The sequence below is a fragment of the Nothobranchius furzeri genome, chromosome 4 (genome assembly GCF_043380555.1).
Source record: "Nothobranchius furzeri strain GRZ-AD chromosome 4, NfurGRZ-RIMD1, whole genome shotgun sequence".
Taxonomy (NCBI): domain Eukaryota; kingdom Metazoa; phylum Chordata; class Actinopteri; order Cyprinodontiformes; family Nothobranchiidae; genus Nothobranchius; species Nothobranchius furzeri.
In genome coordinates this window covers 66,228,400-66,251,449 of record NC_091744.1, presented here as the reverse complement: position 1 = coordinate 66,251,449, position 23,050 = coordinate 66,228,400, and the positions used below count along the sequence as shown (strand labels likewise).

Below are 23,050 nucleotides of genomic sequence, written 5' to 3'. Positions count from 1 at the left end.
TATAAAACTTTTTCATTTGTTTACATTTCTGATTTTGATCCTTTACCTGGCAATAAAGGGGATAATAAAGGGATTAAATCTCAGAAACACACAAATATTTTAATATATTTTGTGAGGACTGAAACCAAGGATGACATTCATGTAAAAAATTGTGACTTATGAAATATTATTTGAGGAAGTTTTGTTTTAGTTCTTTTGTGCACAGACTAATTTATTTTTTGAAAATATGTCATTACACAAAAACTACAAAGGGAGCAAATGATATTTTTATGCCGATTCGTGACACTCCAATGCAGCTACAGTCCCCCCCCCCCCCCCCCCAAACAACTCCTCTGAACATAACGCACAAACATTTATTTATCATAATTTTAAAATTTTCCACAGTTGTGAATTTTATCATACACCTAGCAGTTTGTGAGGGCTAAAGCAGAGAATGAAATTCATGTAAAAATTTTGGAACTTATGAATTAATATGTCATATTTTTATAGGAACATTTGTTTCAGCATTTTCTTTGTGCACAAAGAGTAGAAGCGTTAGAAAATTAAAGGATTGTGTGAGGGCTGGTCTTGAAAAATATCCTAGCTTAGCTTTTTGTACCGTAAATGGAAAACAACACTACAACCGGGAAAGAAAAAGACCAACTTTTCTCTTGACATTTTGAATTAAAAAAATGTATTCTTATACCTCGTGGAGTCCTTTTTCCATGCAAAACCATGAAGGGGAAAAAGACGACATGTCAAGATTAAACTCAAAATGTCCGCTGGGGTTTTTCAAAGAAAGTTAAACTATTTCCAGAATAAAATCTATGAAAAAAAAGTCAAAGTAGGCCATTAAAAAAATAAGACAGAACGCAAACTTCATTGTGTTCCTGAGATTAAATAAAATATATATTCTGCTAATGTTTTTCTGATGGAGGATGTTTTTTTGGTGTATTTTATGAATCTTTGACTCTCACAAATTACTCAAAGCATCAGAAGTGGATAAAATAGTTTAATAATAATGTTCTGAGTGAGATTTTTACCAAATATGTATTATCATCTGTTACGGATGAACCTGAGACTGGTTTCTGATGGCAGAATAGGCTTTTAATTTGAAAGAAATGTAAGTACCAAAAACAACAACCAGCTTTAATTGACAGCAATTAGAAAACAAATAAATAAAGCATCCTCAAAGGATAAACAGTCACATAAGGTATGATCAACTGTCACCACAATGTTCAAGGATGGCGTGATGTCCGGCATTAATGGGATGTTTTCTGTGCATCGATTGTCAACATGTTATTGCTTCAACAGAGGGTGAGATGGGAGTCACACAGTGATGTTAATCAGCCCGATACAAACAGAAAATGCAGATTTTTACAAATGGTTGGCTTTATAAATGCTGCTGGGTCTTAAACTGGTCAGATGAAAAATACTGCTTTTTTAATCTACAATTTTTGACAAAGAACATTTTAAACAGCTCACAGAATGACACAGCTAATCTCACGAGAAGATAAATCGTGTTATCTACATCAGTGGGTATCCGTTATCTGATCATGCTCATCTTTTTTATTATTATAGTCACACTGATTAAAAAATAAATAATAAGTAATATAAATTAATAATGTATGCAAAGCAATTAACTTTATAAATACAAACCATAAAAGATCAAAGCAACCAGCTCTTAACATCCAGTATTTAAAACATGTAAACTGAGATGTTTGCAAGAAAAAAACAATTTAAAAAATGCTTTCACGTGGAAAACAACACATGTTTGCAACACTTCATCAGTCCAGTGGAAAAAACAAAACAAAACAAGAATAAACTTTACTGATTGTGTTTTTGTAAAAAATGCATGAACACTTTGTGACCTGAATACATGTCCAAACACACACGGCCTCATTAACAACAAAACTTTGCTTACATTAGCATTAGCGTTGTGATCTTTACTGAATAACAGTGAATACAGAACCATTACAACAGTTTCCTTTTGATCCATGCTTTCTCTCTCAGCCCAGTTTCCAAATCTAACATTCAGGACAGATTAATACATTTACTTTTGCCTCAACGTCTCATTGCTTCTGGATAGAAGCAGTTCACACTGTGATCTGAATCTTTGCACACTTTGACAGTCAAGGCTGTGATACCTCTCTTCCTGAAGGGGACAATCACTTCTGTGTAAGGGAGATTATAAACACTTGGCTGGTTTAAAATAATAAACATAAATCATGGGATAAATATGAGCGTGAGGATAGCTCTGCCTGTAAATAAACAGCCCACTCGATTCCTGTATACTGCTTCTGAAGCATAATGTCCCGCTTCAGGAGGACCCATAAAAAGTCCAGGCAGCAGTTTGAGTAATGCTATAGATGAAGATAAAATGGGTGAATAGTCGCTGGTGTGTGGGACATGGTTTCCTCCCCCTTCTCTCTCCCTCAGGGGCCCAGAGAGAGAGAGCCAGAGATCCAGAGGAGCCGCGGTCGTCTCTCCATCATGGCCTCTTAGTATCTAATTGAGCACGCGCATGGAGACGTAGGGAGGGCTATTGTCTGAAAGTTGAGTTGTCCAGAACATTTGGGAAGAAAGGGAGGAAATGGGGGTGCCTTTTAGAGCAAGGAGCTGGGGCTTTCTGGGGGCGGTGGGGGCGAATGTGTGGGACTGTGGCGCATTGGCAGAATGTCATAGTGGCTTGGGAGGTGACTGCTACAGGGAAGGTCATAGGGCGTCTGGGAGAAGCCAGTGGCCATTCCATTGGGTCCCTGCAGGATGCTCACAGTCGGCTCTGTCAAACGTTTGGAAAAGGAAGACAAAAATGGACACGAGTCATCTATAAAGGAGGACAAAGGAGAAAAGAGAGCTCTGATGGCTCCATACTTGAGCATCAACAACTCACCAACTTCATAAACGTTCCTGCTCACGGTGCCCAGGAGGGTGGCCGTGCCTCCGAAGGGCACCTCGCGGTGGGATGGGGACTTCATCTCCACATAGCTGCTCTCTGTGTGCTTGCAGGCCAACCCCGGTGGGTCTCTAATGGTGGCGTATGGATTATCACTATTCAGGGAGAAGGAGCTGTTGCTGCACATGGAGCTTTTGATGTAATCTGCAGAAACAGCAGGACAAAAGACTTATGCGGTATGAACAAAGATGAAGTGGCTGTCACGGACGTGTAATGGTCGTATTATACAGGAATTTAAAAAGATATCAGAGTACGGCCGAGAGAATGGCAATGAAGCTGAGGCTGGATTTCTTTTTGTCTCTGGCAGGTGAGTAATGGTGGTTTGTAGTAATCAGAGTACAAAAGGGGAGCGAGTGGAAGGCTCATCTCATCTATAACAGTCTCATCAATCTGATAAGAAGCCTCATTAGAGACCGCGGCACAGCCCTCTTCACACCCCTGGGTCCCTCACATTTACCATCGACTGCACAGTGTGGAAGACAAAATGACGTATCAGGCAGTGAGCCATAGAAAGCAATTACTGTTGGAATAAAAACCCTCAGCCCACCACGAGCTTGTCCAGAGTGCAGAGAGTTTTCACATAAATCACTGGAAATGTGACATTTTGGGTCGAATAAATGGTCAAATCAGAAGGGAAAACAAAACAACAAAGGAAAAGCAAAGCTGTAAAGCGTGCAACGATTTTGCGATTATGTTGGTGACGCTGAGCAGGAAGAGACGTTTCCTAAACTTACCTTTTCTTGAGGCTCTTTGTGCCTTTGGCTCGACCTGTTGAATTTCTAGGAGAACATATAAAACACAAGAAAAGTTATTTAAAGTCCCTCAAATACATGAACATCAACTAAGTAAGTAACAAGGAACTTTTCACGATATTTGAGTTGAGGAGTATAGATTTATTAAATAGTTCACCAGTCTTAAAAATTGGAAATTTACTAAACAATAACAATAATAAAGGAACGCTGAGGCTCATGCCATTTTGAGCACAACTGATCTGTTGCACGCTTGAACACAAATTGGAAATAATGAATCGAATCGTCCAAAATTCTAAATGAAGCATGAACACAAATAGATGACATGGTTCTGATTTAATCCATTCCTCCTGTTCAGAATGAACAATTTTCACATTAAAACAAACCTTAAAAAAACCCAAATACATGCAAGTTTTTATTGTATAATATCATAATTTTTTTAGTTTTTATCAACTATTTCTGAAGATTTTCCATATTTCTCATTTTTAACGATCCTTTAAATACGAATAAAAATTATGATACAAGAGGCGTTTATTAACGAAAGTGTAATTATTTCATTATTGGCCTTTCATTTGAATCAAAATCAGGCTCAGGTGCTTTTTATAAACAGCAGGATCATAATCAGGCTTGAGTGGGAGACCTGATTTAATTAAGAAACAAGGATCTATCAAAGCGTGATCTTCAGACGTGTTTGATGAGTTTTTCAGTATCACAGAAACAAAGAGACTTCTGAAGGACCTCAGTGTAAAAGCCGCCGATGCTCATCAACTTGGAAAGGTTATTTTTAAATCTTACGTATTTCGACTCCACTAGTTCACAGTGAAAAAGGTTTTTGCAAAGGGAAGAAAATACAAGACGGATGTTATAAAAATATGTAAAGTAATTAGCTTAATCAAGATAACATCCAAGTAATTAAAAACCTCTCCCAGAGAGTCTCATTTTAATGTTCATTCAAACCTCATATCTGTAACTCGTTGGTTAAAATGAGACGTTACATGGAGAAAGATAAATATTGTACATATAGAGCCTCATCCAAGATTCATCATTGCTATAGAAAGGAACGTCTACTTTCCTTGGCTGTTTAGGATTTAAAGGATTTAAAACATAAAGTTAGCAGTTTAAAAGGGCAGCCGTAGCTCAGGAGGTAGAGTGGCTTGTTGTGATCGGAGGATTGTGGGATTGATCCCAGCTCCAGCCAGGGTAAACTGCTGTTGTGCAGTTGGGCAAGATACTTCACCCAACTTGTCAGTGTTGGTGGTGGTCAGAGGGGCCGATGGCACAAAATGGCAGCATCGCCTTTGTCATACTGTCCCAGGGTGGATTTGCTATAACAGCTTTAAAACAAGTCATTTAAAAAAAGTCCCCATTTGTGACATCACAAGAAGGGATATTAGCATGACCCCCCCCCCCCCCCCCCCCCCCCCCCCCCCCACACACACACGCACACCACTTGATGGTACTGGAGGATCAGCGGCTCTACACTGAGCCCTTCCCAGATATTAGAGCTCCTCAGCTTATAGCACCTTAAGCAGGGGGGTGGGTGGGCGTGGCCAGCACCAGCTTGTTTTCTTATAGATCACAGAGCTCTGAAACGGCAAATGTCAACAATAAAACTGCTCAAATCTCTTTATTAGAGAGATTTTGTGCAAAGAACTTCATAAACGGAGTTTGCATCAATCACAGGCCCATAACTTAAAAAAAAAGCTATGCCCAACTTAAAGCAAACCCTCTGACAAGACGGTTAAGATGACCTAGAGCTACACAGTCACAAAAGCCCTAGAAAGGGTGACCCCATGTTAGGAGAAAAATTATGCACAAACTTCAATAATTCTTGATAAGGGCAAGGAATGAAACCTCAAATCTTTATAAGAAAAATGCTCAAATCCAGTCAAAGAAAACCAAGTAGAATTTTTTAAAACATACAAGCACAATTTCTACATCTCTTTAATAAATAATTGAAATGCTCTCACTTTTCTATAGATTTCCCTGTAATTAACATCATAAGTGTGCAGTGTTTGACCCAGCGTAAACCATCATAGCCACTGGGGAAGGCATGGGAGGACTAATGAGCTCACAGTGACCCGTATTCATCTCTGCACCAGAACTCTCTCTGTCCCACCAGCATATCTTATCAAAATCAGGGCAAAGGTCATGTTTAACAAGAGACCCCTGGTTCATCCTCATTCACAGCAGACTGGTGCCAATAAAAGGTCTGCATTAATGACACTTCCGTCTTTGCCCTTGAATTGACAATTTTCCTCGTCTCTGCTCCCAAGTCCAAATCCTGCCTGCATGTGGTGTGATATAAAAAAGAGAGTATTACTGACCTATGTCATTACGACTGCAGTAGGCTCTCCATTCAGAGCCATTCCTGCTCTTCAGTGTACTTGACTGCAGAAAGACAATGACAGAAGATAACTGTGTTGTAATCCATATTATGGAGAAAAAGGAAACAGTGAATGTGGTGAGTCGTACTTTGAGCGTCAGAGTGCCGTCCAGGTTGCTGGAGATGGTTGAGACTACATTGCACTGGGCTACAGTGTGGTAACTGGGGTTGGAAAAGCACTGTCCGCTGCTGGTGCTGCTGTTCTGGCTCTGACTGATCTCCGAACCGCCGGTCCTCATCGCTACGGTGCTGCCACATTCTGAGGGTTCACAAGATGAGACATAAATGTCACATTAATCTGCAAAAGTAATGGTTTACACAACATTTTACAAATAATGCATAACTTTCATTGAGTTACGCTCAGTGCTGTAATTAACAAATAAATAGTTCAGCCATAAAATGTAAAAAGAAGCATTTTAGATAGTTTTGAATTGAGTTTCTGTTGAGACATGAAGCATTTGCCTCTTACCTAAAACCTTAATTTGGAGAAAAATAAAATAGTTCTTTCCAGATCAACAAAATAACAGCAGGTTGCTGCAGTGTCAGACTCATAATCTCAAACTGGACTTAGAACAAATTAAATAAAAGTAAATATGAATGAAAACACTGTTTTATAAACCTTAGTCATGAATTTTGCTATACGTATATATGTACAAATTCTATGTTTATTTAGAGAAATTAGCAGCAGAGCTAGCTATGTTTAGCACTTCTGTCGAAAGTTTTCACAAACATTCTGCTGGAATTCTCCACAAATGTAAAAATAATAATGGTTTGGCTTACAGACACAAGCAGCTATTAAATCTAAGACTTTATTATGGCAGCAATTTTGCTTCAGAACATAACTCAATTTACCTAGTCATTAGCTTGTCAATCTGATCAGAACTAACCTATTTCTCTCAAAACGTTTTCAAAGAGCTGTGTACAACAGCTGCTATTATATTAAGATTAAATCATTATTGTCATTCAGCAGCACACCACACTCATGGAAGAATGGAAGGTGTTAGTTTAGTGACACAAAACAAACACTGAATTTATCACTAAACACCCCAAAATGTTTTTTTTTTTGTTTTTGTGTGTTTTTGCTATGGTTCTGCATCTGCTGGTGTGTAAGTCCTCAACAGAAGGTAGGCTGCTGATTTTTGAGTAGATCTGTTCACTCTTTGCAGTACCTTTTTGTCAGCCTCAGAGCAGACTGAAGATATCCACCATACACTGATTAAAACAACAACTGCACTGAAACTGGGATTTTCAATCCTCATCATTAAACAGGCTCTATGGTGAGCATTTGCAGTGAAGTGTCAGTGGCCCATTTAAGGTCAGAAGTCACGTGCAAGCCCGAGTGTTTTTCTGTTTCCATCAGCTCGAGGGCTTAACGAGGGTTTGGACATCCCAGTTCAAAATACCCACATCGTTTCTTTAAAGACCAAGTCATCCCCTACCAGAGTGTTACTCCACTCCCACTTCCTGTTTGAAAAATGCATCAAATGCTGTTGTCTAGCAGACCGAGAGGGTGGAGCCGCTAACAAATATACACACACACAGGCTCATAACGACATTGTGACATCATATGGTACCAGCTAACGTTCTAGGGTACCTCTTAGCCACTAGCGATGGCAGATTTAAATTCAAATGCAGTGCAGAGGTTTTACCTGACAACGGCACAACACTGACAGTTTTAGACAGAAAATTTAAATTTTAACTAAAATGCACTAAAGTGCTAAACTAATGACTACACATGTCTGCAGCATGATTATACACGCATTTATATAATTTCTCAGAAAAAAAGTTGATTGGGGGTGACTTGCTCTTTAAATGTTTCTCACCAGAAAGAGAATAGTCAGCGTTGTTGATGTGCATTGCCTGTGTGTAGGACACACTGGGCTGAATTTCATGGCCCTTGTCCCTCTGCCTCTGTCTGTACCATACAAACAGGCTGAGCAAGGCCATGATGATGAGGAGGAGGAAGATGATGCCCATGACGGCCCCTGCCGACTGGCGCTCCGAGCCTCGTGCCGGGCTAATCTTGGTGTACGGGTTGAGCTCCTCCATCATCAGAGCTGCTACACAAAAAACCCAGAGAGTGGGGTAATTCAAACAATAACGCAAATGCGCCTGAAAGTGTCAGCCGGCTCGGCCCCCTCTCACCTTGATCACAGCGGATGCCTTTATATCCAGGGCTGCAGTAGCATGTTCCAGTCACATAGTCACAAGTAGCATTGTTCAGGCACTCACACAGCTGCTGGCAGCCGTACCCAAATGTACCAGCGGGACACTCTGCATGGCAGACAAGTGCATTACTACATCTATCAAAATTAAAGCCCTTACTGAACAGGTGCCAAAGTGTTTAGAGAGCACATACACACTCTTCCACTGGTTAATGTTGCTTTTGAGCTAAAATGTGCTACTCAACTCTGCTCACAGCCCGTCCCAATGAAGCCTGTTCGGCAAACGCACTGGCCGGTGACGTGGTCACAGTCCGCGCCGTTCTGGCAGCGACACACTTCGGCGCAGTCCCTGCCGTAGAACCCTGAAGGACAGCCTGGACAGAGATGTATATATTTCAGCAGAAGAGGAGGAAAAAAGGAAGAAAAAAAAGAGGAAGACAATGTAAAGAGTCAAGGTCATATCGCAAGAGAGTAAGGAAAATCAATACCATTCAATGTCTCTGCTGCATACTCAACAAGGAACAATGTGAGTGAATGGAAATGAAAGATTTCCTGCTTCAGCAGAAAATGGAGTTGTGCTGTAAACATAACTCAGTTGTTTCAAAGGAGCAACACAACTGGGAAAGGTGGGAATCTACGTGAGGGAAGTGAGGAGAAAACCGCTAAAACAAGGAGTGTTTTCATGCACAAAGCCAACGCTACTGAACAAACCCTTGGGGTAATAGATAATGGCATTCAAATTACACGACTGATGTTGATGAGCTGCACTATCAGCGAGTAAATGACTGGAATGCGTTATGAGCAAAATGATGAAGTGACCATTAGCTTCATTTTTATGTTTCTTTCTCTAAAAATAGCAAACAAAAACTTTTGGAGGGGTTAAAAACTTCAAACTGCTTTTGCTGTCTTGTCTTGTCATCTACTGCAGTTCTGCTGGACAGCCAGTAGATGACACTGTGTGTCTGTTTACTGGTTGAGGGGAAAGGTTGGGGGGGACTCACGCTGTGTGCAGTAGAGACCAGTCCAGCCGAGGCTGCACCTGCACTCCCCGTCATAGGAACTGCACTGGGCTCCGTTGTGACAGCTACACGAGTTGAGACAATCAGGGCCCCAGTGCCCAGAGGGACAGGCTGCAGACGCCAGAGACACAGTCAAGCTAGGGTCACACTCACTCTCTCATGATGACATGCACACGTGATGCTCCAAACACACGTTTTTGAATATTTTTCATGGTATGAAAAATCCGGTCATCGTTCTATCTACATTGCAAATGGGTGGGTACTTAGGATTTACATGCACACAAAATACACATCGCTTCCCCGTGGCGTGGCAGCTGAAAGTTCTACTAATGATCTTTAGCCTTAAGTGTAGTAAATCAAAGAGCATAATGCATTACAAAAACCATTTAGGCGAGCTTTTGCCTTGTCCCGAGCTGGGGGCCGTTCTTATTAATCTGCAGGGTCAAGTAAGTGACTAATGTTTATGAAGGTAAATGTGAGAGAGAAGAGAGGGGTGGGTGGACAGACAATGATGGGGGGGATGATGCGAAATAAAGATGAAGGAGTGAAGCCAAACCCTGTGAGCAGTCCTCTCCCGTCCAGCCGGGGAAGCACTGACAGGAGCCATCGATGGGGTTGCAGGTGCCATTGTTGGTGCAGAGGCAGATCTCAGCGCAGGTCCTGCCGTACCTGCCGCTTGAACACACTATGAAACAGAACAAAAAACAATTATTGCTAATTAAACCTGATCTGCATATGATTAATAAAGCCAAAGACTCAGAAAAGCTATTAACATTGTGACATGAAACCTGGGCTCGTTGCTGAGAGCACATTTAGACAAACAAACTCACTCCATGACAGGCTGGGTGAACATCTACACTAATGGATGATACTGTTCTTTTTCAGTGGACATGTAGTGAAGTGATCTGTTTAGACAAAAGGAGGCGTTAATCACTGCCTCCTGTGGCAGAACTGCCCTATTTCCTCCCACTAGACAGGAATGAGTGATGCGCCACAGAATTAAAATAGACCGTGTACACAGACCACTGTATAAATATTTTATGAAATTAATATTTCAATACACTCCGGCACTATTCCATAAAATATATAATTTCCACAGAAACCTCTATTGTATTTTTTTTCTCCTTTTTTTTTTGGGACGAATCACATCAAGGTGTAAGAAACTGTCAAGATCAGGGAGCGGCAGCAGCACCAGCAGATAGATTAAAGCTCTCATAAATAGAGAATAGTCCCGCGTCAGAAACATCTGATAGGGTGGCTCACTGAGAGAAAGAGACGGGTCAGACTCAGTTTTCTGTGGGGCGATTTTAATGATTAGATTTAAACCGGCACCCCCTTCTGTTCTCTTGAGATTTCTTTAAAGCTCCTTCAAGCAGGTTGTCATTAAGCCACGAGGTTGACTCCCTCGTGCTTCTTCTGGGGATTCAACCCTCAGCAGGAGAACTTCATTAGGCTGGGACTTTGTGTGCTGGACAGAGGACAAGTGAGGATGCCAACGTGCTGTCGGCCACCTTCTTCCCTCATCACTTGATGTCTGCTCAACAGTAATTATAGCCACGACAAATCAGGACCAGCTCTCATCTTTACTTTTTTTCTCCACTTCTTTTCTTTCCGCTTTTAAACTTTTATTTATAAAGACGCTGCTTAAAGGCTTGAAAGAGAATTCCAAAATTCTCCATTGCCTTTCTGTAATTTATTAAAAAATGGTGAAAATCTACAGTATGTTAGTACGGAAGAGGATTAGGGCCACTGAGAAGAAAAGAACAATAATTCTGAATTCAGTCTCATATTTCAGACTTTTTTCTCAGAATTCTGATATTAATCTTGGATTTCTGTCTTTTTTCCTTAAAATTCAGATTAAATCTCATATTTCTGACTTTTTTAGCCAAATTCTCATTTTAGATTTCAGAGATTAAAGTCAGATTAATGACTTTAATCTCGGATATCTGACATTGTTCTCAGAAATATGACTTTAATCTCAAATTTATAAAAATTTTAGCCAAATTCTCATTTTATACTTAAGAGATCAAAGTCAGTTTTTTCTTTTTTCTTTTTTTTTTTGCAAAATTCACATATTAGATTTCTGAGTTTAGTCAGAAATCTGACTTTATCTCAGAATTTGGAATTCAATCTCAGCATTCGGAATGTTTCTGCAGAATTGGCATTTTAGATTTCAGGGATTAAAGTCATATTTCTGAGTTTAAATTCAGATATCTCACTTTGTTCTCTGAAATATGATTTTATCTCAGATTTGACGTTTTTAGCCAAATTCTCATTTTAGATTTCCGAGATTAAGGTCAGCTTTATGACTTTAATCTCGGATATCTGACTTTTTCTCAGAAATATGATTTTAATCTCAAATTTATGACATTTTTAGCCAAATTCTCATTTTTATTTAAGAGATTAAAGTCAAATTTCTGACTTTAATCTCAGACTTCTGCCCCTTTTTTCTTTTCTTTTTTTGTGTGCAAATTTCGCATATTAGATTTCTGAGTTTATCTCATAACTCAGAATTCAATCTCAGAATTCTGAATTTGTTCGCAGAATTAGCATTTTAGATTTCAGAGATTAAAGTCATATTTCTGAGTTTAATTTCAGATATCTGACTTGGTTTTCAGAAACATGACTTTATCTAAGAATTGATTTTTTTAGCCAACTTCTCGTTTTAGATTTCAGAGATTAAAGTCACATTTCTGACTTCATCTCGGAATAATGACTTTAATCTCAGATTTATGACTTTGTTTTTGCAGAATTCTCATTTTAGACTTCAGAAATTAGAATCAGATTTCTGAGTTTAATTTCAAATATCTGACTTTGTTCCCAGAAATATGACTTTAATCTCAGATTTATGACTCTTTTTGCCAAATTCTCATTTTAGACTTGGATTAAAGTAAAATTTCTGATTTAATCTCAGAATTATGACTTTAATCTCAAATTTCTGATTTATTTTTGTAAAATTATCATTTTAGACACATTTCTGACTTCATCTTAGATATTTGACTTTAATCTCCAATTTATTACTTTTGTTGTTGCAAAATTTGCATATTGGATTTCTGAGTTTAAAGTCAGAAATCTGACTATCTCAGAATTCGAAATTCAGGCCCTGTCCACACGTAGCCGGGGATCTGCCAAAACGTAGATATTTTCTAAGTTTTGGCCTGTCATCCACACGAAAACGGAGTTTTTTCACACGAAAACGGATCTTTTTAAAAACTCCGGCCAAAGTGAAGATCTGCGTTTTCTCCGTTTTGGGTGTCTGCGTGTGGACAGACAAAACCGGAGTTTTAAGGTCCGCAACGTCACTTTCCGCGACAAAAAATGCTGACATCACGTGTGCGACCTGTGTTTACACTAGCCGGCATCTGAAGCCCTCTGAGCTGCACTCTGTCACTACCCGATCCATCAACTGTCCAAGCGCTTTCTGCTTGTTTGTTTTTGCAAGTGGAATTACTGCTCCTTGCGGAAGACCACAGACGAAGGACGAGGTTAAGAACGGGGGAAGTACTGCCGCCTACAGGTCTGGCATGTCCTTAACAACGTATTTATCCGGGTACGTGTGGACAGAGTTTGTTTTTAAAACGCGGTGGTGTGGATGCAAGTTTTTGGAGGGGCGGATATTCGTTTTCAAAAAACCCCGGCTACGTGTGGACTAGGCCTCAGTCTAAGAATTCAGATTTTTTTTTGTGCGCAGATGTAACGCCCAGCAATGGTCAGTTTTTAGTTTGACCATTCAACATCTGGTCAAAATGGAGACATGAGACTGCATGTGTTCCCTTTAAATCGGCCTGCCTTCATCCCATCAGCTGGAGCTCAGAGCCTCTCTGCAGCTCTGAACACGTGATAACGAAATATCAACAATAATGTTCTCTCCTCAAGGTCCAGCTACCCTTATCTTCCTGCAGGACTCTTCATGCCTCCAAATAAGGAACACTCGCAGCTTCTAAAACTTATAAGCTAGATAATCATTAAATAAAAGTTTGTTTACTTATAATAATTATAATATAATGACATGTTTTCAGTAATCTGTGCTCAATGATTGAAGTTTGAAATGAATGTTATGTTATGATTACATTGAAAGGTTTATATATGTTTCAGCATGTTGATATGACAAGGTCATCACCATTTGCACTCACACAAGGACAAAGTAAAGTAAAGTTAAATGCGTGACATATAGATAGCCCTTTACCCCAGATCAGAGCATCTGGATCAAAGAAGGCGTGTTTCTGAGTTGTCTTGGTAATATTCCTCAACTTGTCAACCTCTGGTTGGCTACACAAATCATAACATGAGCACATTAAAACTGGATCACTCTGGTGATTCATCAGTTCTTGAGAAATGCTTCAGACGGCCATCTGAAGCAAAACCTTTTTAAGCCATCAAAGCTTTTGACAAGTCATTGTTGAGGGTATGCCCTCGTGAGAAATTGCTGCAGTAATTTTTTCCACAAACGGTGCTAAATTGCTTTGAAAAGCAGATATTAAACATCAGCGCCAAAAGACACTTCATTTCCCATGATGTTTTGCACACGGAAGCAATGTGAAGACGTCACCGCCTAATTCCAGAAACACGTTCTGCGCATGTGCGGGAGCTCATGGAGTTTCCCGCCAACTCCGAAGGCTATAAATTATAACGGAACAACGTCCTTATTGTTTCTTTTGCCCAGTATCACTGGCTGTAAGGACACGCTCGTTGCACGCTCCGACTAACTTGAGCACGCGGGACGTCTAAGTGCTCAAGTGGAGCTCACGGAACTGCTGGAAAGCTAAGCTACAAGCCCATCAGATCTGTTCAACCGCTCGCTGCCCTAGCTGCTGAAGGGGGAGAACACAGAACCGGGCTGGAAAACAGCAACTCCATCAAACTCAAGGAGAACGCCGAAAACAGCGGGGAAAGCCATCAAACCGACGGACGACGCCGAACTGCGGAGAAAACCACGGAGAACCGTCAAATCAAACAGTGAGGGACGCCTCGCTGTTCTGGTGATCAGAAAACTCCTCTCCTCCTCTCTCTCTCCTTCTCCCTTCTCCCGTTTCCTTTATAGTTTAGAATAAGCAATAAAACCGCGCTGTTGCTTCAAATTACCAGACGAGTTTTCTCATTTTCGTTCCCAAATACGTCCGTCGGGTCATTTTGGTAAAGAATAAACTGCTTATTGAGCATTGTTTGGTATCTTAAAATGGTTTCTGCTATGGCCAAGCGGTTAACCTAAAAGATATTAATTGTGATTAATCTTTGGTGAAGCTTCATGATCCTTTGAAATGTTTTGAGTGATTTAAGGTTAAGTTACTTCTGATTCTAAGTGCTTTGGAGGTTAAAGTGCAAGTTGCCACCCACACTTTAGCCAGACAAGGGGGTCAGCCATCTTGTATACAGACTCCATTTTAGAAACACACACACACACACACACACACACACACACACACACACACACACACACACACACACACACACACACTGCACTAACACACACACGCACACACACACACACACACACACACACACACACACACACACACACACACACACACACACACACACACACACACACACACACACACACACACACACACACACACACACACACACACACACACACACACACACACACACACACAAAACACCTTGAACATTATTTTGAATATACATCTTCAATTATATCACATGGTTATTATTCATTTATTTCATTGTTTATTCATTCGACAAATTGTTTAATTAAATGTTATAAAATTCAGATTTTTGTCTCCAGTAAACTTCTTTGTGTCGGTGTAAAATCTTTGCTCCTAGGACTCCAGCGCATCTTTAAGATAGACTGATAAGAGTTTTGGATTCATTTCCCTTTCTAATTAGAATGGGTGGTGCCCCGAAGACATCTAAGAATATCTTAATTAATTAATAAATCAGCAAATATTCCCATATTTACAGAATTTATTGAAGAATCCAAAAGTAAGTAGAAGCTTACTAATAATTCGCTACCTAATAACCCCAACATCATCAAAAATCTTTTTGTACCTGCAAAGCTGATATAGTAAGCAGTTCCTGCAGAATAAGCTGATATTGTTTCGACTCCTTAAGAGTCCACCAGACGCGCGGTTCCATCCGTTTGTTGTGACCTGGAGACAACTCTAAGACCGGTCTAGTAGTGCCGCAGTTTCTTCTACGGACCTCAGTGCCTGGAAGTCCGAGGACTTCGACATTCCGGATCTATCACGAGGGTCTTCGAGTGGGTATGTAGACATGACAGATTGTGTCTGATGTGTTTTTGATAATAATCAACTTCATAGCTTAACGCAAACCAAATTATTTTACATCCAGAACTCAGCTCTCCTACATACGGAAGTTCTGATAACATCACATTCACACATAGGTTTCATACATCACATCTAGTTCCATCCATCACAGTAAATGTTAGTTAACCTGTCATGTTTTTATTGTTTGTAAAATAAATTCTTACTTTTATAAACCTGACTCTTTTCTGAATCAAAACGAAGTGTGTACAATCCCCTAATAAAACAAAGAATTCTAGAATCTTCTGATTGAACTCAGTAAAGACCAAGCAAGGTTGATATTCTATAATTATATAGAGTATCACAGCATAAGTAGAGGTAATATATATTGAGCTCTTAAAGCACTCAATTTCATAAACCCTACACAGAATTAGCATTTTAGATTTCAGAGATTAAAGTCATATTTCTGAGTTTAATTTCAGATATCTGACTTTGTTCTCAGAAATATGACTTTATCTCAGATTAGAGTTTTTTAGCCAAATTCTCATTTTAGATTTCAGAGATTAAAGTCACATTTCTGACTTCATCTCATAATTATGACTTTAATCTCAGATTTATGACTTTCTTTTTGCAGAATTCTCATTTTAGATTTAAGAGATTAGAATCAGATTTCTGAGTTTACTTTCAGATATCTGACTTTGTTCTCAGAAATATGACTTTAATCTCTGATTTATGACTCTTTTAGCCAAATTCTCATTTTAGACTTGGATTAAAGTAAAATTTCTGATTTAATCTCAGAATTATGACTTTAATCTCAAATTTCTGATTTATTTGTGTAAAATTCTCATTTTAGTCACATTTCTGACTTCTTCTTAGATATTTGACTTTAATGTCAGATTTCTGACCTTTTTTTTCCCCAGATTTCTCATTTTAGACTTTAGAGATTAAAGTCAAAATCTGACATTAAAGTCATATTTCTGACTTTTTCTCAGAATTCTGACTTTAAATCATAAAGAATCTAGAGATTAATAACAAAATTCTGAGTAAAAGTCAGATATGAAATATCTGATATTGAATTCAGAATTCTTTTTTTTACCTTTAAATTTATTTTCTAATGTAAATTTTTATTGCGCTTTATGATCACCACAGAACACATGAAAACTTACCTGTTGTCACTTGGACTTTCATTAGCTGATGTCAGTTTGTGGACAACATGTTTAATATATAACCATCAGAAATGGGAAAAAATCACAACGCCTAACAATGTTCTTTGTTTTTAACATTCATATAGATAAACCTCTAGCCAAACTGTTGCAGCAGAAGTCCTCGTGCACTACATTTCAAACATCTGTTGGCTCAGAAAGCCACAGATGGAATGAAATTCCCTCTGTCCCCTTTAAGGTTATTTTTCAAATAAAGCTCATCTTTATTTAAACACAAAAGCAACACTCAGGCTCCAAAATCATTTCAGAAGTCTTTTTTTCCCCTTTTCCTTTCTCACACATCATCAACAGGACCCTCTTATGTAATTAAATCATCACAAAGACAATACACAAAAGACAGGTTGTCTTGAAATTAAATTTTACAAGAACAGATGTGCACATGTTGCCTCTTTGTCTTTGAATATTAATGACTAAATGTTACATGCTGTTCCCTTTTGCTGATTTAAACAGAGTGAATGTAAAATTTACTCACATAGTGTTTGTCTGAAGAAGCGAGAACCTGTCATTTTGGAAATCTAAGGTTTTTTTCCACATGAACAGAAACTTGTTATTATTCATGGTTTGAAACCAAAGACTCCTGAGAGGCAGAAACAAGCTGTTTGTTCATCTTTTCGGAACTAGTAAATAAAATCTTCATTATGTTCGAAATCTAGAAAGAGTGCTGATAAAAAAAAGAACCCTAAAATATTGTGTTTTTGTACAAAATAAAGAGTGAAGTAATATTTTTTAGGGTTTTCTTCAGCACTTACAAGCAAGAATTATATTTTCTACTAAAAATGATTTTAGAACTTTTGCAATTGTAGGTAAAAACGTAAATAAATCAACATTGAGGTAAAGTGCAGACAAAGGGATAGAGATGACTACTCGCCTTGGTTGCACAGAGAGCCCGTGAAGCCGGAGAGGCACTCACAGTGACCGGTGACATGATGGCACGGGCCGGTGCTGTGCACACACTGCGGACACGACTGGCTGCAGCGGTGGCCGTAGAACCCAGGAGAGCAGACTGCAGCCAGCGGAGCATGGCGAGAGACGAGAGGGAATCAGTCACCAATGTTGATGGAACAAGAGGTATATAATTATGAGACACAGCATGACAAGAACGATCAACGGAGTGGAGAGGGAAAAAAATAAATCAACGCCGGAGGAATCAAAGCAAAAAAGACAAGGGGAGGCTGTGAAGGGAGGGAGAGAGCTGAGAAGTCAGTCATTATTGTAATCACTGCCATGTTATCTGCAGACATGGGCAGAATAGTATGAGCTAAGAGTACCATGAAAGTGGGAAGCATCCTAATGTGTTTAGATTGCAGATCTTATGGAAAAAATGTAAATCAAAAGATATTGAAAGCTGGTGCAAAGGCTGTTTCACTAAAATTACATATACAGATCATCAATTTTGCAAGAGGCTGCAGCTGATGAGACCCTCAGGGGTCAGTCTTTTATTTCCTTTTTTATAAGTAGTGATTATGAGAAGATTTCTTCTCTAATATTGGTATTCGCAGGGGACAGCTGCGTGTTTCCTTAACAAACATCTTTTAGCGCTGGATAAAAACTGTTGCTGCTGCTGTTTGACAACCAGGCAAAGTGAAGTTTGCTCAGTGGGTGTTGATTATATTTCAAACAACAGGTGAGACATATTATCAGCCTCTAGAGAAGCATGTAATCCCTCATATAAAATTTCACTGACGAAAAAAATATATTAAAGCCCTCACACAGACGAAGCTGGAGTTCTAAGGTATAATACCTGATGAACAAATTACCTGTGTAAATATTGAATTTACAATCACACGCACACACATGCACGCACACACACACATATGCACGCACACACACATGCACGCACGCACACACATATGCACACACTCTAACCTGCACACATGCACGCATGCACACACATGCACGCACACACACACACACACACACACACACACACATATGCACACACGCACACCTGCACACATGCACGCATGCACACACATGCACACACACACACATATGCACACACGCACATCTGCACACATATGCACACACACACATGCACACACGCACACCTGCACACACATGCATGCACACACACATGCACGCACACTTGTCTCTCTTATATTCCACTCAAAGTGATGTTTACAGGTTTGTTGCTGTGAATTTCGTTCACAATCAGTGAGCTCCTCACTTGAGAGCGACTTCAGACGGACCCCTTTCAGAAACCAGAGCTGGCGCTCCCAGTGAGCATGCCCACTGATGAGCCTCAGGCAAGGACCGCACTTCCCACTGTGAGCTGGTTGTTAAGGACAGCGTGGGAGGATGAAGAGTGTGTGTGTGTGTGTGTGTGTGTGTGTGTGTTTACACGCAAGTGTATGTCTGAGGGATGCCGTGGGGCTAAAGACACTGTGATTAAGTGATAGCTGTGATGAAGGTTTACACTCGAGCCACTATGACCGACAGCTGAGGGCCTCTCCTCAGCTTTCTCACCCTTTAACAGTTCTTCAAAGATCAAAACAAGGTCAGCGCTGTGATGGAGTTTGTGACTGTGCAGCAGCTCTCTGTGTCAGGGAGTTATTTCTCGAAGCTTTGGATCAAGAGGGGATGCATTGAGGAAGACTCACTTCTTTTGCAAGAGGTGCCTCTGTATCCAGGTGCGCACACACATGTGCCGTCCTCGGGAGAGCAGGACCCGCCGTTCTGACACGAGCAGCTGACTGAACAGTTGGGTCCCCAGAAGCCTTGTGGGCACACATTATCACAGTGGATTCCTGCAGGCACATTAACAAAACGAATATTCAGTGAATGCAAACTATACAAGGGGCAAAAAGACTGCCACGCTGAAACATTCCAAACAGCCATCTGTAAGAGCACAACACTGCAGCTTAGCATTCACAATGCTTAGCTGATCTGTGCAGAGTTATTCAACCAGTGTGATTTGAATCCTCAGTCAGAAGTTTTCATTTCTTTTTTAGCCCAACCCATCTTTCACACTCCATCTCTTCGTTTCAAATGTATTTTATATTTGATCTGACTGGGGCTCCTTGCCAGAGCACTGTGTTGATTAACAGGGTTGGGCCTCCAGAGATCCCAGGCTTGTCTCTCATTCTCTTTTAGCAAAGCTGGGGTTGTGTACAGAGCCAGAGGGAGGTACTGGGGCTACAAGATCCCAGACTGGAAGTGTCACAGTGTGTTTGGTGCAGCTCCAGCCAACAACTGAAAAACGCTGCATCCATACACGGTTCTCGCTGTGCACATGAATGCATTAGCACATCCATCAGAGTGGCACGTTTTGCTCTCAGCCTTTCAGAAAAGTGAGATGAAAGGAGAAAGTTGCACACAGAGTTCCACATAACAGACATGTAGCTTCTGTGTATCATTGCAGCTGTGCCCAGACTCTCTCTCTCTGTCTCTCTCTCTCTCTCTCTCTCTCACACACACACACACACACACACACACACACACACACACACACACACACACACACACACACACACACACACACACACACACACACCTGAACTCAACAACCTCGCCAGCGCTGCCATGCTCCAGATTCATTTGAAATTTCCTTTGAATGAGAATATCAGAGATAGGTGTAGCCATTAAAGCAGATCTTTGAATTAAAACCGGGTTAAACTTGTGGGACTAATGTTATACAGTAAGCACTGCCTTTTAAGGGCAGGAGTGAAGGAGTCAAGGAGAGGAAATGTCGGTGTTGTTGAGGGCAGAGGTGATTTAGACAGGAGCAGAGCAGTGGACATCAAAAGATGGGTGAGATGTGTGCGAGTGTTTGAGGCTGTGCTGGGCCAACCGAGAAAAAGAGAGAAAGAAAGAAAAAAGAAAAAAAAAATGGTGACTGCCTTTGCTGTTAGAAAACGAGTGCAGACAGAGCATCAGATTTTTCAGAGTAATGGCGACAAACAGAGGGGCTTTGGTTGCCTGGTGGAAGAGAAGAAGAAAGGCCGAGAGAAGCCTGAACTGAGGTTGCTTCAAAGAAAGCTTTCTGCTGAGGAAGTGCCAAAGGTCCCACGATCCAATTTGTACGGAGACAGAACAGCAAACCTTTCTCTCTTTAGTTTTTCTCTCTGCATATAAACTCACAGTAACATTACATGGACTGGGATCAAAACTAAAAGCCAGGGTCCTATTTAGCAAGTGGCTTGTTAGAGAGCACCTTTCTGTCGGGCTCAGCAACAACAGCTCAGCCCCGTGCACGAAGATACTCCAGCCCAACTTCCTGACGATTCCCACAAACTTCAAAAATAAAAGCAAGTTCTTAAACCTGAACTGAGCACATTCACATATATGACAAAATTCACACAAAACATTCAACTTTTTGTAAACAGCCACTTTCTTCCATTCCTAACTTGGTCCTGAGACAAATTCCACAAAGTCCTCTACCCCGTGCTTCAAGTATGTACGTGTGCGTGTTTGTCTGGCCCACTGGGCTGCACGCTGCCCCCAGCTCTGCACCCTGGTGACTCAATTAAGGCTGACAGATGGTCCCGACCTGTGCAGGATTCAGAGCATGAGAGTCCCATTTTGTCGGCTCCGTTCTTGCAGCTAATAAAACCCACATTGTTTCCTGGAATAAATGCCCTAAGCTCAGGAGGCTGAGTGGAGTGGGATGCTGAGGGCTTGCAGGTTTCGACCTTTTCATCCTGAATCTTTTTCCCTCCCTGACTGCTCCTCTCCACGTAAGCTTAGCGAGACCAGGTCCTCTTGCCCCCCTGTGTCTGACATTCAGAAATTACACCTAATTTCTGAGCAACATGATCCTCATCCTTGCTGTGTCATTCACACTTTCCTCTCGTTTTGTGCACAAATCATTCAAAAGATGAGAAACAGAGAAAAACAAGTTAATTTATGTGAATCTGCTGAGAATCTGAGTCTTTGATAATTGCGAATCTGGCAGGAGGTTCAGTCAGATTTTACACTCATTTGGATCTTTGATAAATGAGCATTAAAATATTCTGAACTTATGAAAGATATGTTTGACAGCTAAGTCATTTTGCACTAACAAAAACAGGTTTAATGTCAGCCAGAATTCATTTTATGAGCCAAAACTGTTCTGAACATCCCTCATCCAGCTACTCGACTGGCTCAGTGGCAGAACAAACATTTAATTAATGAAACACTGCTTGGATATTCTGTAAACACACGGTACTATTCAAACCCTGGCAAATTTCCCTCTTTTAATAAATCACTGTCCCTGACTAATATCTCATGTATTTAATTTAGAGCTGATGAGGAGTCACTGATGCTGTTCCATGCTTTGTTCCCAGTTCAGACTTTTATTTTGGTAAGCTACTGCACCAACCTGTCCACCCAGGATAGCAGCGGCAGTATCCAGTCACAGGGTCACAGCCGTCAGCGTGGCTGCAGTCACAGTGTTCGCGACACTCCAACCCATAGGAGCCATCCTGACAATGACATAATCTCTGTGTTACACATCCGAAGCAAAAACAGCTGCTGCACATTCAGCAGTGACCCAAAAATGGGCTGCAGGTCTCAGACTTACAGGGCAGGATTCATCGCAGTGCTCCCCTCTCCACCCAGGAGAGCAAGTGCAGGTGGAGTCCACGGGGTCACATGCAGCTCCGTTGCTGCATAAGCATGTTTGATTACAGCCCAGACCCCACGTACCACTGGAGCATGGGATGGAGCAGTCTACACCCTGCCAGCCTCAAATAGGAGAAAGCACCAAACTGGTTACATTTATTCAAATATCTTAGAAATCCCAAAGTTTTAACTAACATAAGAAAATAAATTTAACTCAAATCATATTCAAAAATACTTTTATTTTAAATCATGTAATACATCATAGTAATTTATTTGGACTACAATGAAGTGTATGTGTTGTATCTGGATAAAAACAGTAATTAAAGCATCTGTCTTTGTGTCAAAGATCATCTAATGCTGAGAAAGGATGCATTTAAAAGCTGTTAGGTCAAATAACATATTTACATTATGTTTAATTAACATATTTTGTGAGTTTCATTCAAATCTGCAAGATAGTTAAATTATTTGCTAATAAATGAGCAAGGTTAACTAAAACTATGACAACATGTTTAAGTCCACATGTTGTTCAATTTGTATCACTGAGAATGTTTATGGGGCAGACTTTGAGCCTTTTCAACAAATAATTTTAGTTAATGTCTGTAAAATTGAGTTTTAGACATTCTAGAACATGATATCAGCTCAGACGACTGTGTTGTGTCGTAAATTGGAAGCTAACCATCGATCCATTCATATCATATATTTTCCTAATGAGCACAAAGCCACAAACACAGTCAAAAACATTAGTGCACACTTTTACGCTGTGGATGAAAACAAATTACATGAGAACCCAAAACTATTATGTAACAGC

General features: G+C 40.3%; 1 protein-coding gene across 6 annotated transcripts in view; it reads right to left on the bottom strand.

The window, feature by feature from the left end:
* Positions 1 to 1,073: 1,073 nt before the first annotated feature.
* megf11 (multiple EGF-like-domains 11) overlaps positions 1,074 to 23,050 on the bottom strand; it is a 128,970-nt gene continuing 106,993 nt past the window's right edge. For 2 of the 6 annotated variants that reach the window (XM_015964392.3, XM_015964395.3), the window contains 14 exons: positions 22,202 to 22,365; positions 22,001 to 22,103; positions 19,302 to 19,448; positions 17,570 to 17,704; positions 9,811 to 9,939; positions 9,237 to 9,365; positions 8,481 to 8,609; positions 8,216 to 8,344; positions 7,894 to 8,130; positions 6,160 to 6,329; positions 6,012 to 6,075; positions 3,670 to 3,714; positions 2,873 to 3,079; positions 1,074 to 2,761 (listed from right to left, as the gene is read on the bottom strand). In XM_015964392.3, the coding sequence (XP_015819878.1) occupies positions 2,586 to 2,761; positions 2,873 to 3,079; positions 3,670 to 3,714; positions 6,012 to 6,075; positions 6,160 to 6,329; positions 7,894 to 8,130; positions 8,216 to 8,344; positions 8,481 to 8,609; positions 9,237 to 9,365; positions 9,811 to 9,939; positions 17,570 to 17,704; positions 19,302 to 19,448; positions 22,001 to 22,103; positions 22,202 to 22,365 (1,964 nt within the window). In that variant the 3' untranslated portion in view covers positions 1,074 to 2,585. The remainder of the gene's footprint in view (positions 2,762 to 2,872; positions 3,080 to 3,669; positions 3,715 to 6,011; positions 6,076 to 6,159; positions 6,330 to 7,893; positions 8,131 to 8,215; positions 8,345 to 8,480; positions 8,610 to 9,236; positions 9,366 to 9,810; positions 9,940 to 17,569; positions 17,705 to 19,301; positions 19,449 to 22,000; positions 22,104 to 22,201; positions 22,366 to 23,050) is intronic. The other 4 variants (XM_015964394.3, XM_015964396.3, XM_015964397.3 and 1 more) reach the window with 2 other exon arrangements.